A 15131-nucleotide genomic window follows, 5' to 3' on the forward strand; every position below is an offset into this window, starting at 1 on the left:
TATAATATCATTAATAATATATCATTTCGCATCATTGTGGTCTACAAAGTTCTGGTCAGTTTGGCAGATTAAAGTGTGTAAAACATTAAGTAAAACAAATCAACAGAATTTACAGCAGAAAGACAAAAATTAGCTGGATACTGTTAATACCCGTTGAGCAGTGGATGTTTATAATATTGTAGATTATTTTTTTTTTATTTTTTTAGGAGCTGTATCTGGCACAAATCCCTCTAAAAACTGAGCTGAACCTTGTCGAGCAAGTACATAGCTTTTCCCATACGCTAAATTGTAGGTATACAACCGTTTAAAAGTAAAATTGTAGATAATCCCCCAAGAAAAAAATGCCTCCCTTTGGGCCCATGGCTTGTACACTTTAGAAGAACATTATCAGGAAGACCATTGATTTGTCACCTGCTCGTTGTGCCCTTGTGCCACTAGGGGGCAGTTGTTCCATGATCAACCTCATAATGGTCGTAGTGATGCAAGTATAAAACAATTTGAAAGAGCTGTTCACATATTGCATTGACACAAATCATTGATTTGAATGAAAGATTTAAATGATTAACACAACATTACTCCAACATGATGTACCATGGATACATTTCAGTCTAGACATTTCGGCTTTATGACATATAAGCTTTATATTAAATATTTTTTATAAACTCTACAAAACAATATAATACAAAACAATGAATGTTCATTAAATACAATATTTTTCTGCACCCCACACATCACACTAGAAAGCCATCTTTAAAGGGAAATGCCTGTCTGTGAAGTGTCAATAGGTCAAGTGTTGAAGTGTATCTTTTTTCTTTTTCTATTCTTAAGGGGAAACAACGATTGTATCCAGTGACATTTGCCCATTCATTACTGTCCTGTGAAACGGGGACATTCCCTCGGTCAACCAAGCGCTTTCTAATAACTTAGTTAACACAGCATCTTTAAAGGATTAACCGCTATTTCCTGACGCTTCTTATTCAATTTGAGAAAGATAAAGGGGTAGAATTGTTATCCATCGTATTTATGGGGGGTTCCCATCCGACAATAATTTACTAAATTACAAGAATTCGAGATGTATTATCTTAATATGTTGTGTCATGTATAGCCTACATGTTTACCATTATACACGAAACCTTCAGCGAAGTCTGTGATAGCTTTTGGATTTCCTCCGAGTATGCTAATTTAAAAGCCGCTTTTCTTACTTTGAATTGAGCCTAAACTTGACCAACCAACTTAACTATAAATTCGTCAATTAAACATTAAGACTTGGTCAAATATAAATGTAAACAGTTTCTCCCTTAGTAAAAGTAGGCTGTCTTGTTTCCCTGTTAGTCGCTACTTCCTAAATGAAGTTGGTCTTAGTGCATGACTCATGAGCCAGACCACCACCACCACTTCTTCTGAATGTATCTCTGGAGCATATTTCTGCGCGATAGCAACTAGCTTTGTGATTTTACAGCCTCTTAAGTACACCTCCTGATGGGACATTGCAGGTCATTTACAATTTTCCTCTAAATTATAGAGCAAATGTATCCGGATGACCCTTGATTTGTCACCTGCTCGTTGTGCCCTTGTGCCACTAGGGGGCAGTTGTTCCATGATCAACCTCATAAGGGCTCAGATACACATACGCGTTTGTGTAAAAACGCGACGCTAGGAAATGCATTGATTCCTATGGTACGGGGCGCTTTGCGTGAAATCGCGCCGTACCATAGGAATCAATGTATTTCCTAGCGTCGCGTTTTTACAAAAACGCGTATGTGTATCTGAGCCCTAATGGTCGTAGTGATGCATGTAAAAAACAATATGGGAAAGAGCTGTTCACATATTGCATTGACACAAATCATTGATTTGAATGAATGATTTTAATGATTAACAAAACATTACTGTAACATGATATACCATGAATACATTTCAGTCTAGATATTTCGGCTCTCATGACATAATCTTTATTTTAAACTGCATTATCTTTAAACATGATTATCCAACAGTACTATGATGAAAAGTATATATCAAAACAATACAATACAATGAAAGATCATTAAATACAATCTGAAATAGACATTCAATAAAAATATTAAAATATACATTCTTTAATGGTGTAACACACTGCTCCACTTCATGCAGTACCGATTTTAAACACCTTTAACATGAGGACCTCAAACACACAGGATATTCTCACAGTAGTACTAGACAGGATTATCAAACTGATCTGTTATGCTTCTGCCAGTCATCCATCAACATGCAAATACATGCAAACAGTCCTGAGAAAAATCTCATGACATTTTACAAACTGTACAAGTTGCCCGCAAATAACTATGCGCCGAGGATGACAAAGAATACAGAAAATGTTACCTCACTTTTTAACTCATACTACGTTGCAAATGAGTACACTCAGAATGAATTCTACGTGGTAAAGTTGTCTGAGAAATGTGTTCGTCTGTGTGTGGGGTACTGACTGTGTCGGAGTACTGACTGCAGGACTGCAGATGACAGAAACGGGAAAACTATATGTACAACAGGCCTCTATAACATCCTTTGCAAAAAAATTGCACAGTACAGCAAATGTGTACAAAACAATCCTTTTTTTCCAAATATAAATAGTATTGTGCAGTTCTGAAATGCCATTAAAATATTTAAAAAATCTATATGTGTATCTAGATTTTCTCTCTAGAATCTATGGTGAAACCCAACGTTTATGTGGACAAACAGTATATGCCATGCTGTAACCAGCATTTAATGGTGAAACCACAGTCAGCATGTAGCAATTTTCAGTCCAAAACAGTTATTCAAAATGGATGGTAACAATAGTAATCCACATGTCCATATACCAAACTTACTTTACTGTAATTATAATTAAAAGAAATTAAATGAGCATGATTTTCTGATGATGTTTCTTAGAACTTTTTACTGGTGTTACAAAAATAGCAGTTCCTTCTTCAAAACATAGTTATACCATAAATTGGAACTACAGTTTTTGAATGCAATCACAGAGTGCAGGTCTTCATGTAATCATCCATCTGATCCACTTGCAGATACCCTCTACTTACAGCTGCCTATTCCCACCCAACTCTAATGCACAATGTATACTCTGTTTCTGATAAATCATATACATAATACACATTATATATACAAATACACATTACATATTGTGTGCCAGCCTATTTACCTGTAATATAAACAGATGCCATCAATGACAGTTTTCTGCTTCATTGCTCTGCTGACCCTTTTAATAGCCGAATGAGCACACTGTATACCCACTCAGCTTTTCTAATTCCAATACTATGAATACTTGCTCTCTCCATTTTTATCTAGTTTCAATCTTATATACAGTACATCATGTATACACCATGTTGTATATATCATGTAGTCTTGTATCATATTTATATGCCCCCCCCCTTTCTTTTTCTAACTCTCTACCTGGCTCATAGCCCTCTTATGAGCTGTGTTCTTCTCAAGGTTTCTTCCTGTTTAAAGGGAGCTTTTATTGTTGGTGCTGCATAAATCAAATTTAATTGAATTGAATCCATGGCTGAGTGAAATGAGGTCAATACCAAACTCTAGGGTCGGTCTAGTGAAAACAAATGAAGAAGATGAAACTGAGATGTGTAATAACATGAACATGGGGACTTCAGCTGTATTGAAATGAGTGCCAATGACTTTGGTATTTCGGTTCCGACATCTTTTGCAAGATGAGTCCACGCATCTGATCTGAATGTGTGAAGAATACATGCATGTATCTGTGTATGTGCAATCTGTGCATGCATGCAAGTGCATATGCATTATGCAGATATTTATTTATGCATCTACTTGTGTGAGTGGATGTGAATATGTACAGCGGGTAACATAACAATTTTTTTCAGTTAATATGTATTTCCAAAGGTGCTATTGACTTGAAATTTTCACCAGATGTTGGTTACAACCCATGGGCCTTTTCTATGAACTCTGAACTTCAGTTATTTCCAATTGGATTTAAGTCAGGTGATTGGCTTGGCCATTCCAGCAGCTCTATTTTCTCTCTCTGAAACCAATGAGAGTTTCCTTGGCTGTTCATTGTCTTGCTGAATTGTCCACCCTCGTTTCATCTTCATCATCCTGGTATGTGGCAGCAGATTTTTATTCTCCGAGTATTTCACAGGCTTGTCCAAATGTTGTGCTGAAAACGAGCTTCAACATGCTTTCTCTTCATCAATGGAGATATATTTCGTGAGCGTGCATGCAGGCCCTGGCGTTTAAGTGCAATACTTATTGTTTTCTTTGAAACAACTGTACCTGCAAATTCCAGGTCTTTCTGAAGCACTCCATAAGTGGCCCTAGGCTGTTGGACAACTCTTCTGATAATTCTTATCACTCCTCTGTCAGGGTGGCTTTACACGACAACGCTCCCGGGTGAAACAGACAACATATTTTATCAGATGTGCCTTTCGTTTAGACGGCGACAGCGTTTTGGGGGCTTAAAAACGCAAAAAAATGAACCCACCATCCAGAGTGGAAATCTTAAAAACGCTCCACTGTCGCGTTCCCGTCTAAAGGGTTGAAAACGCAAAAGTGTGCTCTGAGCTGGTCACGCTGGCTATCCTCGTATACGTGTTGATGCCATATCCATGTGCAGTACAGCCAAACAACAACAAATATGTCGGATTATTTCCATCAGTCGGAGATTCAAGCTGCTTTGATATCTATCCAGGAGTCATTTCAGCAAATAAGCCAAGTAATCACAGATATAGGTTAACAGAACAGAGAAGGCGCATTAATAACCTAGGGCAATTGTTTGTTACACTAGGGGCCTGATTTACTAACATTGCGAACGCAGCTTAATCTGCGGTCGCACATTAACGCACAGTGTTTTTGCGCATTTTCAGTGGTATTTATCAAACCAGATCCGCCCTGGGCACTCTGTGCTTACTCCGCCCTTTAAAGGGCCTGATTTACTAACATTGCGACTGCTGCTTAATCTGCGCCTTTGCCAGGCGCACATTAACGCACGGTGTTTCCCCGCATTTTCCATGGTATTTTTCAAACTAGATCCGCGCTGGGCAATCTAGCGCACCGTTAAAAGACGGGAGAAATCGCCTGCAATTTACTGCCACCATGGAGATTCGAGGAAGAAAAAACTAAGGTTCAGCGAAGAGGAGATAGATATATTGGTTCACGTTCGCTCAATCACCGAACCTGATTCAATGTTATGTTGTTGTTCTGCCCACCATCACCTACATCGAGATGTTTAAAAGAACACGATTATAAAGAATATGCTATTGGTAGCATTAATGCATAAACTGTCTATTATAACAATATAGATGTGTACATGGCGAGATTAATACATTCTACAAGTGACATGGGTTCACTACAATATATCCGGATATATCCGGATATCCGTCATGGACAGATCTAGGGTATTTGGCTACCACCTTAGTAATGGTCATGTTGGCATCACATATGACCTGGACATTCATTGAATATGTGTGCTTTCTGTTTCGGTAAATGTGTTCGTGGATTGAAGGTGGGACTGTTTGCATGTGGGTGCAATCAATGGCTCCAATTACGTTCGGAAAGTTTAATTTCAGCTATCGTAGTGGGAAAATGTATATTGACCAGTGCGCCGTAGCAATGCGTTGAGTACCTGGGTGAATAGTTGGCTGAGTGAAGGCTGAGACAACAACTGCAGATGCTATAACTGTTTGAAATTATCCGGAGGCCAATATTTGCAAATGTTGCCAGGAGTTTATCAGATGATGGAATGGAATGTGATCGCCGGGTGGAGGGTTCAATGTCGTCTCTGATCTGGTCCAGTAATTGAAGTATTGCGTGGCTGGTTAACCTGTACCGTCTAATGATTTGTGGATCGCTGAACTGAAAAAGTGTTATACGAGTTGAAAAAATTATTTCTGTGCGCTGTCTCTGTCTTCTTTCTTCGCCTTGCTCTTATAACTGCTGCCATATCAACGCTTTCAGACTCAATGGAAATGCGCTTCCTGGTTAAGACGTGCTTTTATGAGGCGGAGAATTAGCCCGCAAATCAGAGACGTGCGCTCGCCAGGCAGTTTTAGTAAATACCACGCAATACATCATTAGGCGCACTTACCTTCTCTCCTCCCATTAAATTGTGCTTCACGCCCAGGTTACCACCCACGTTTCTGTGCCATCCCACCTGTTTGCAGGTACACACCCACAAAGCGTTAATATGCGCCTCTACTCAAATGCGCCCCCTTAGTAAATACCATTTTATGTTTACGACCGCTATTTTACGCCTGAAATGGGCGCAATCCTGTTAGTAAATCAGGCCCTAGGTCTCTATTGCTCGTAGCTTGACTGTTCTCTCCCTTGTACGTTGCTTTGGACAAAGGCGTCTGCTAAATTACTGAATGTGGATGTAAATGTACACGAACACTGCAAATGTAAGTGAATAAATAAATAAGCACTAAATCCAATCGCGTTGTAGTGGAATAGATTGGACACATATACATCCTGCAGTACCTCCACGTCTGCGCCAGTTAAGTTACATTTCACACACTTTTGCGTCACCGTGTGCATGCAGATTTCCACCCAAAGACGCTGGTCTAAATGCGAAATAAAAAGTGGGAACGCAACGCCACTTTTGCGGTTTGTGTTCAGATCGTTGTCGTGTAAAGCTAGCCTCAGATATCTTGCGAGGAGCACCAGGTCGTGGCCAGTTTATAGTCAAATGATGTTCTTTCCACTTCCACATTATGGCCCCAACAGTGCTCACTGGAACATTAAGAAGTTCAGAAATGCGTCTGTAACCAATGCCATCAGTATGTTTTGCAACAATAAGGTTGGTATTGATAAAGGTATTGAGAAAGGTCTTGAGAAAGGTATTGAGAAAGGTCTTGAGAAAGGTCTTGAGAAAGCTCTTTGCTTTTCCTCATCATGAGATGTTTCTTGTGTGACACCTTGGCAATAAGATACCTTTTAATAGGCCATCAGTTGGGATATTAATTTGCACTGACAAGGGGCCGGATTGCTTTCTAATTACTGATAGATTTCAGCTTCCATGCCTTTTTGCACTTCCCCTTGTTAATGTGTTCAATACTTTTCCCCTGTGTTATTTCACATTGTTACATATAACTTAATTTCAGTACTTATTTGTTTTGGTTTCTTTACTGAGAAAAATGGTGACGTGTCAATACTTATTTTACTCGCTGTATGTTTGTGATATGTGATATGTTTTTGTGTGTGTTTTGTGCCTCTGTGTGGGCATGGGTATCAAATTGGGTGTCAAATTGTGGTGGAGCGCTCCTCCATACTGCTGGCGCGGGAGACAGAACCGCTGGCTGTGGTGAGGTAAGCCTTGAGGAAGCCACACCTGACACAAGGGCTCTTGCTGAGGAGCCGCAGGAAGCGCCCCCTGAACTTCTCACCCACAAACACATAGAGCACAGGGTTGAGGCAGCAGTGGGTGTACGCCATCACCTCGGTGATCTGCAGGCTCAGGAGCAGGGACTTGCTGGAGTCACAGTTGCTGAAGAAGCCCTGGTTGTGCAGCCCCCAGAAAAACAGCGTGACGTTGTAGGGCGCCCAGCAGCACAGGAAGACGACCATCACCACGACGATGAGGCGCACCGCCCGGCCTTTGCGCAAGCGGCTGTGCAAGAGCTTGAGCAGGATCCGGGTGTAGCAGAAGAACAGGATGGCTAGTGGGACCACGAAACCCAGGATGTTCGTCTTAAAGATGCCCACAGAGCGCATGTGGTCTTCGCCTTGGTAGTCTCTGTAGCAGATGGGCGGATCTGTGTCGCTCAGCTTAAGAGCTGTCACTTCAGGGAACGACGATAAGATGCTGGCTATCCAGACGACTATGCTGGCGACAATTCCATAAGTGCGTGTGCGGATTCGCAGGGCGTGCACGGCGTGTACGACCGCCAGGTACCGATCCACGGCCATGAGCGTGATGAAGAAGATGCCACTGTAGTAGCCCACGTGGTACACCCCGAGGACCAGCTTACACATAGCATCCCCGAATACCCAATGGTCCCGGGCCTGGTGAGCCAAGAAGGGCAGCGAGATGACCAGTAGCATGTCCGCCAGCGACAGGTTGAGCAGACACACATCCGTCATGCTCCTCAGCTGCGCCCCTTTCATTATCACCCAGACAACCAAGCCATTGCCTAGCAACCCAAACAGAAAGTATGTGCTGTACAGGATTGGGAGGAAGGTGACAGAATGCTGGGTGTAATTGCACGTTCCACTGTCACCATAGTCGTCGTATGGGTAAGTAGAGGTTGTCAGATCAGGGCTGAGAGAAACAGGAGCACAATTGGAACACTGTCAACACCAGAAATACCACCAACAAACACAAAATACTTTGTAGAAAGTGCACGCTGAAATGTGATAATAAAGTGGCAAACAAATGCCAGAGCACAGTAAAATTTTACAGCATTGTACACACTTGTTTAAGACAGTAAAATCCCTTTACTACAAAATGCAAATCCACATCAAATCTAAAAATAATTAGGGTTGGGCAAGTTAACGCGTTATTATCGCGTTAATTCATCAATTAATTAACGCAGACAATTATTTTATGGCCATTAAGGCAGGTTTTATTATTTATTGTATTATTGTAAAAGTCTGTTGCCTACATGCTTGTATTTAGTAAAAGTCTGCTGCTGACTGCTGCGCAATAGGGATGGGAAGTTCGGATCATTTTACCGACTCGAATTTGGATCAACGTTTCGTTGATCTGCCGGATACTGGTCTTCGGATCTATGTTTCGTTCTTTTGCCAACCAAGTCTTTGGATCTAAGAATCGTTCATCTGCCGGATACGGGTCTTCGGATCTATGTTTCGTTCTTCTGTCAACAAAGTCTTTGGATCTATGATTCGTTCATCTGCCGGATACAGGTCTTCGGATCTATGTTTCGTTCTTCTGTCAACAAAGTCTTTGGATCTATGATTCGTTCATCTGCCGGATAGGGGTCCTTGGCTAAGCCTATGCAACAGTCCCGATGCGCAGTCATGAGAAAAAGAACAAATCTCTTTTTGAGAGGACTCGTTACTCCCGAGTCCTTGTAAGGGTTTGTTCAAAATGAACGAATCGTGTACGAACGACACATCACTACTGTGCAACCGGAAAAGAAAAGAATTGGCGGATAAACAAACCTGGAGGTCATAGACATATATACTTCAATATTTGACCACACGCAAGTTAACACAGATAAACGAAAGCTAGACTTCTCGAAATAATGTGGCGATTCATTGCCTATGCATCACCTCCAGCAAAGGTTAACGTTAGTGGGCGTCAGCTGTTAGCTAGAATCTAGAAGTTCGTTGTCTCTGAATGATGTTAGCAGCAGCTAAGCAGCTGGCTATCCTAGCCTGTAACCCTACTGGATCCATCATTAAGTTCCCATCAGGATGACAAGGAAATCAGCTATCGAAAATATGATTTTAAACTTGTATCCACTATTGTTGTGCAAAGATATCCGCTGTCCTCCCGGCTGCCAATAAGTTAAACTAACTAATTTGAACGCGCTAGCTATCGCTAGCTAGCATGGGGAGTTGCCATTGTGTTAACTAGCGAGCTACAAACGTCAGCCAACAATGCAAAATCAAGAGATTTGGCAGAAACAAGTTTTTTGTTTTATTTTTTCGTTTCAGGCTCTGGGCTATGAAGCGTCTTGAGACCATTGTATTGTTTTGGCAATAAAATGTAATTAATACATATTTTTAAAAAAAGGAAAATGGTTTGATTTAGTTAATTCCATTCTGGATTTACAATGATATTGAAATAATAGCTAAAGGTTGTTTATGTCAAACAATTTCAGAGAATGTCTGAAATGCCAGGTTTAATTTTGGCCGGTAAAAAATATGATTGCCTGTTAATTTTTTTCATGTACCAGCCATGTTGGCTAGTAAGCCAAAAAGTCCATTTCGAGCCCTGCATGTATACATACGTGATAATCACAAACCATTCAATGAAACAGACAGTGGAGCGAGGCTTTGGCAGACTACGTACGGCACAGTAACTGCCAGGAGTGAACTTTTGGGTGCTTCACCACACTCTAACATTAATGCCCTGGCAGTGACAATAAGCTTTAGTTTTGTATTTGTTTTGATAACATTGTATAATTTGAGAATTACACAAAGTATTTATTTTATTAAACTGCTACTAGGCTATTTAATGATAAATGTTTGCACAAGTGTTATGGCACATGGGAACATTTGGAACATTTAAAATAAAAGTGCGCTATACACTGCTTTTGAATTGATTATTGGATTTTGCGTATAGAAATGCGATTAATCGTGGTTAATCAGGGAAAGCATGCGATTAATCGGGATTAAAAATGTTAATCGTTGCCCAGCCCTAAAAAATAATTAATCTTTATTTCATCCATTGATCATTAATTCATTCTTTAAATCCATAAATGATTAATAGAGGTGTAAAAGTGTGATCTTGCTAGGCACAAATAGAGAAGTATGACCTTTGTAAAAGGGTTATAATTGTTAACGTAAACTAAAACTAAACAAAACTAATAGTGACTGCAAGATAGCGGATGTCAAATCAATTCATGGGTGTTACACTAAAAATTCTGTTTAGCTATAGCCGACTATCTGAAGATGGCGATGAAGCGTGTCAAGACGCTAACTTATGGAAGTAGGCCTTATGAAATTGAAGAAGATGACGTAGAAGATGTCAGAAAGGTCAGTAAGGAAACAAGGGAAACGTGTGAGTCCTGTATGGGACTATTTTAAATTGAATTATGAAAGCGGTAGCCTAAAAGCGAATGCAAGCGAAAAATTCAAATTAAAGTTCTACTGACAATGCCTGTCTCGGCTATCCTCAGCAGAAAGGTCATTCACAAACTTCAAACATTTTACGTAATACCACAGGAACAGTTTGACAGAGACAGAGAGTGTTTCATACAGACTTTGAAAACGATATGAAAAAGGTTTTGAGGGAGTTTGATGCAACAGGGGTTGTGGTGTGGAGAGGTGTGCTGCTCTGAGCAGCCGATCTCAGAGAAGCTAGAGTGCCGAGTTCACTTCATGGTGCTAGCTAGCTATCCAATGCTTTCAAGAACAAAATAGCGCACATTTGCAAAGAAGGTAGTTGTCATTACGTGAGTGGATTGAGTGGGATTACAGCTAAAGATCACGTTAAAGCCATGGGCAAAGCTGTTTGATTACTATGAGTGGGTAAGTCCACTGGTCTCACCTGAATGACTGTGAGGAAACACTGGCAGTTGCATTCAGAAGTTGTTGGATCCCATCACCAGAGATGTTGCCTGTGGTACTCATCATCACTTCAGCACATAGAGCCTATACAACAATACAATGCATTCAATAACCAAAACTTTGTCTGAAGTAAAGAGTTGAAAATTCACTGTGGGTTGGACTGTTTGATAAGTGTAAATACCAAAGGTCTATATAATACATCTCAATGCTTTGTAAATAAACACATTTAAGTATTTAGCATTTAAGGATGTTAAATTGTACTTACACTCTTGCTGCACTTTCTGTAGAATAGTGTAGCTTACATGGCATGGGGAGTGAGGTTTGGTGGTGGCCGAGCCAGCACTGTGATATAAGAGAAAAACTAAACCAAGTGTAGGGGAAGTTGTGGTGATGGGGAAGGACGCTGACCCAGAACAATTTATACTAGCTTGCATTAACATGGCTTTAACGAAGTGATGAGCTTGCCTTCACTTGAGCATTGCATTACAGAACTGATGTGATATTGTCTGCGCAGACAGATCATGTATGTAATGCAATGTAACCGTAGATGTGAAGACATTAATTAAGCAATGGGCTAGACTACACTTGAGCATTGCATTACCTGAAACAATTGGGTAGGAGAAATTGATAGAATTTGAATGGGCAAATTACTAAGTTATTATCGGTACTTGGTACACAAATATACAGCCGCGGAAAAAATTAGGAGACCACTTCAAAATGATCAGTTTCTCTGGTTTTACTATTTATTGGTATGTGTTAAAGTAAAATGTACATTTTTGTTTTATTCTATAACCTACTGGCAACATTCCTACCAAATTTCAAATAAAAATATTGTCATTTAGATCATTTATTTGCAGAAAAATGACAATTGGTCAAAATAGCAAAAAAGATGCAGTGTCTTCAGATCTCGAATAATGCAAAGAAAACAAGCTCATATTCATTTTTAAACTACACAATACTAATGCTTTAACTTAGGAAGAGTTCAGAAATCAATATTTGGTGGAATAACCTTGATTTAAAATCACAACTTTCATGTGTCTTTGCATGCTCTCCACCAGTCTTTCACATTGCCGTTGGGTGACTTTATGCTACTCCTGGCGCAAGAATTCAAGCAGCTCGGCTTCTTTTCATGGCTTGTGACTATCCATCTTCCTCTTGATCACATTTCAGAGGTTTTTTATGGGATTCAGGTCTCGAAATTGGGCTGGCCATGACAGGGTCCTGATCTGGTGGTACTGCACCCACACCTTTTCTGACCTGGCTGTGTGGCATGGAGCATTGCCCTGCTGGAAAAAACACTTCTCAGAGTTGGGGAACATTGTCAGAGCAAAAGGAAGCAAGTTTTTCTTCCGGGACAACGTTGTACTTTGCCTGGCTGAGGTTTGTAAAAGACCATGAGGATTGAACCAAAGCGGACTGGAGGGTCTTCTAGTTCGTCTTCTCTGATGAGTCCAATTTTCAGCTTTGCCCAACACATGGTCGTCTGATGGTTAGACGGAGACCTGGAGAGGCCTACAAGCCACAGAGTCTTGCACCTACTGTGAAATTGGACTCATCAGAGAAGACGAACTAGAAGACCCTCCAGTCCGCTTTGGTTCAGTCTTTATGGTCTTTTACAAACCTCAGCCAGGCAAAGTACAACGTTGTCCTGGAAGAAAAACTTGCTTCCTTTTGCTCTGACAATGTTCCCCAACTCTGAGAAGTGTTTTTTCCAGCAGGGCAATGCTCCATGCCACACAGCCAGGCCAGTAAAGGTGTGGATGCAGTACCACCAGATCAGGACCCTGTCATGGCCAGCCCAATTTCGAGACCTGAATCCCATAAAAAACCTCTGAAATGTGATCAAGAGGAAGATGGATGGTCACAAGCCATGAAAAGAAGCCGAGCTGCTTGAATTCTTGCGCCAGGAGTAGCATAAAGTCACCCAACGGCAATATGAAAGACTGGTGGAGAGCATGCCAAGACACATGAAAGTTGTGATTTTAAATCAAGGTTATTCCACCAAATACTGATTTCTGAACTCTTCCTAAGTTCAAGCATTACTATTGTGTAGTTTAAAAATGAATATGAGCTTGTTTTCTTTGCATTATTCGAGATCTGAAGACACTGCATCTTTTTTGCTATTTTGACCAATTGTCATTTTTCTGCAAATAAATGATCTAAATGACAATATTTTTATTTGAAATTTGGTAGGAATGTTGCTAGTAGGTTATAGAATAAAACAAAAATGCACATTTTACTTTAACACATACCAATAAATAGTAAAACCAGAGAAACTGATAATTTTGAAGTGGTCTCTTAATTTTTTCCGCGGCTGTAAGTACTCGCACTCCTACCCCTTGAGGGCTCAAATACACATAAGCGTTTTTTTTTAAACGGGACGCGAGCAAATGCATTGATTCCTATGGCACGGCACGTTTACCGTGTGCGCCCCTTCTCCACCACGCGTTGCGTCTTTGAAGCGTTTTTTAGGTGCGCTTAAAAGTTGAACTATTCTCAACTTTCCAGCGCAAGGCAGGGAAGCGCACCGGTTCTGTTTTGGCCGCCGCACTTTGCCAAGGCGTTACTGAAGCGTCTACGCCTGAAAAAAGACGCGTATGTGTATTTGAGCCCTGACTAGGTAGGAATTAAGCATAGTATGGCAAGTCTCGTTACAGTAATATAATCACTTGCATGACCATCACACCGCAACACTGCACCGCATTTGCTTATTTCCTGTTTTCTTATCACAAAACTAGCATATGTCTATAAATACAGTTACCATAACACCAAAATGAAAAGGTGCTATAGCCACACGGATGACGGAATATCCCAAATAGCAGACGATTCTGAGGAATACATCTGATTGTCAAAAGGCTTTGATGTACCATGGGTTTCACAAGGCAGGGCATGCATTACTAAATCATCCAAGCCTAGTAGGCTACAATAGTTCAGTCAGACCAAATGACAAGCTACAGTATGGTAATTTGCTTTTTGGAGATCAGAGATCCGCTCTTTTGCATCTGTGTTAGCTTCACTAGCATGCTCAAGTAGTGTGTCAATCATGAGGTTCAGGTTGCATAAAACTGGCAAAGAGGATAAACAGATTGACAGCAGCAGCAGTGGCCTCTCCAGCATCTCTCTGCCCATCAGGACCCCAGCACCCCCCAGGAGGAGGAAGAGGAGGAGGAGGAGGAGACGGTCAGGGTAGCTGGAGTGAGCTACTGCCAGCCCCCAACAGCATGCAGTAGAGCTGGAGCCTCCCTTCACGCCCCCAGAACCCAACACAGAGCAAGACACCCCATGCTAATCACAGTGTGCTATTACTCCAGGACCCTTTACACACAACTTGCAACTCAGCACCCAACACCTTTGATTAAGCTCACAACATACATTATGTAACAGTCCACAAATAGCATCAACATCCAATGTGTGAACTGTAAAACCAACAACAAAGCATGCAGTACTTAACATTAAACACTCCAAATCCCAACATTCAGATCTTTGACTTCCTGCTTTGACTTCCTGCTGTTCCGACTCTTTCCTGCATGACTGATAGCACAGGACGATAATTTCTGTCACACACACTTATGTTTTGACGCATATAGGCCTACACACACGCTCTCTTGCACATCTACGTGTACATGCACTGATACAGACGCACAGATTATATCTTGGTCTTTTTCACACACATATGCGCTCATACACACACATACACACACACGTGATGTTCTGAGTAAACACAATGCTGCACGAGATGTTTTTATCTGTGGTAATTCTGCTGCATGTTGCTGCTATAACAGAGCTACACACACACACACACACACACTGCATCAGATGAGACACTCTGCCGCGGAACAGGGTTTCAGTTAACCATATCTATTTTGTCCAGATCCCGACTGGCTGCAGCTTGTAGTTCCCTGCTTTCTGCAGGATTCAGAGCAAGTGACCATAGGTCC

General features: G+C 41.0%; 1 protein-coding gene across 1 annotated transcript; it reads right to left on the minus strand.

Moving 5' to 3' along the window:
* Positions 1-7236: 7236 nt before the first annotated feature.
* Positions 7237-11259, minus strand: LOC308380967 (C-C chemokine receptor type 8-like; the record flags this gene model as incomplete). Its single annotated transcript, XM_080858448.1, has 2 exons — positions 7237-8254; positions 11174-11259. 2 exons carry the CDS (start codon positions 11257-11259, stop codon positions 7237-7239), a joined length of 1104 nt encoding a protein of 367 aa, XP_080714574.1.
* Positions 11260-15131: the final 3872 nt, after the last annotated feature.

This window comes from Sprattus sprattus, assembly GCF_963457725.1.
Source record: "Sprattus sprattus genome assembly, chromosome: 19".
Taxonomy (NCBI): Eukaryota; Metazoa; Chordata; class Actinopteri; order Clupeiformes; family Clupeidae; genus Sprattus; species Sprattus sprattus.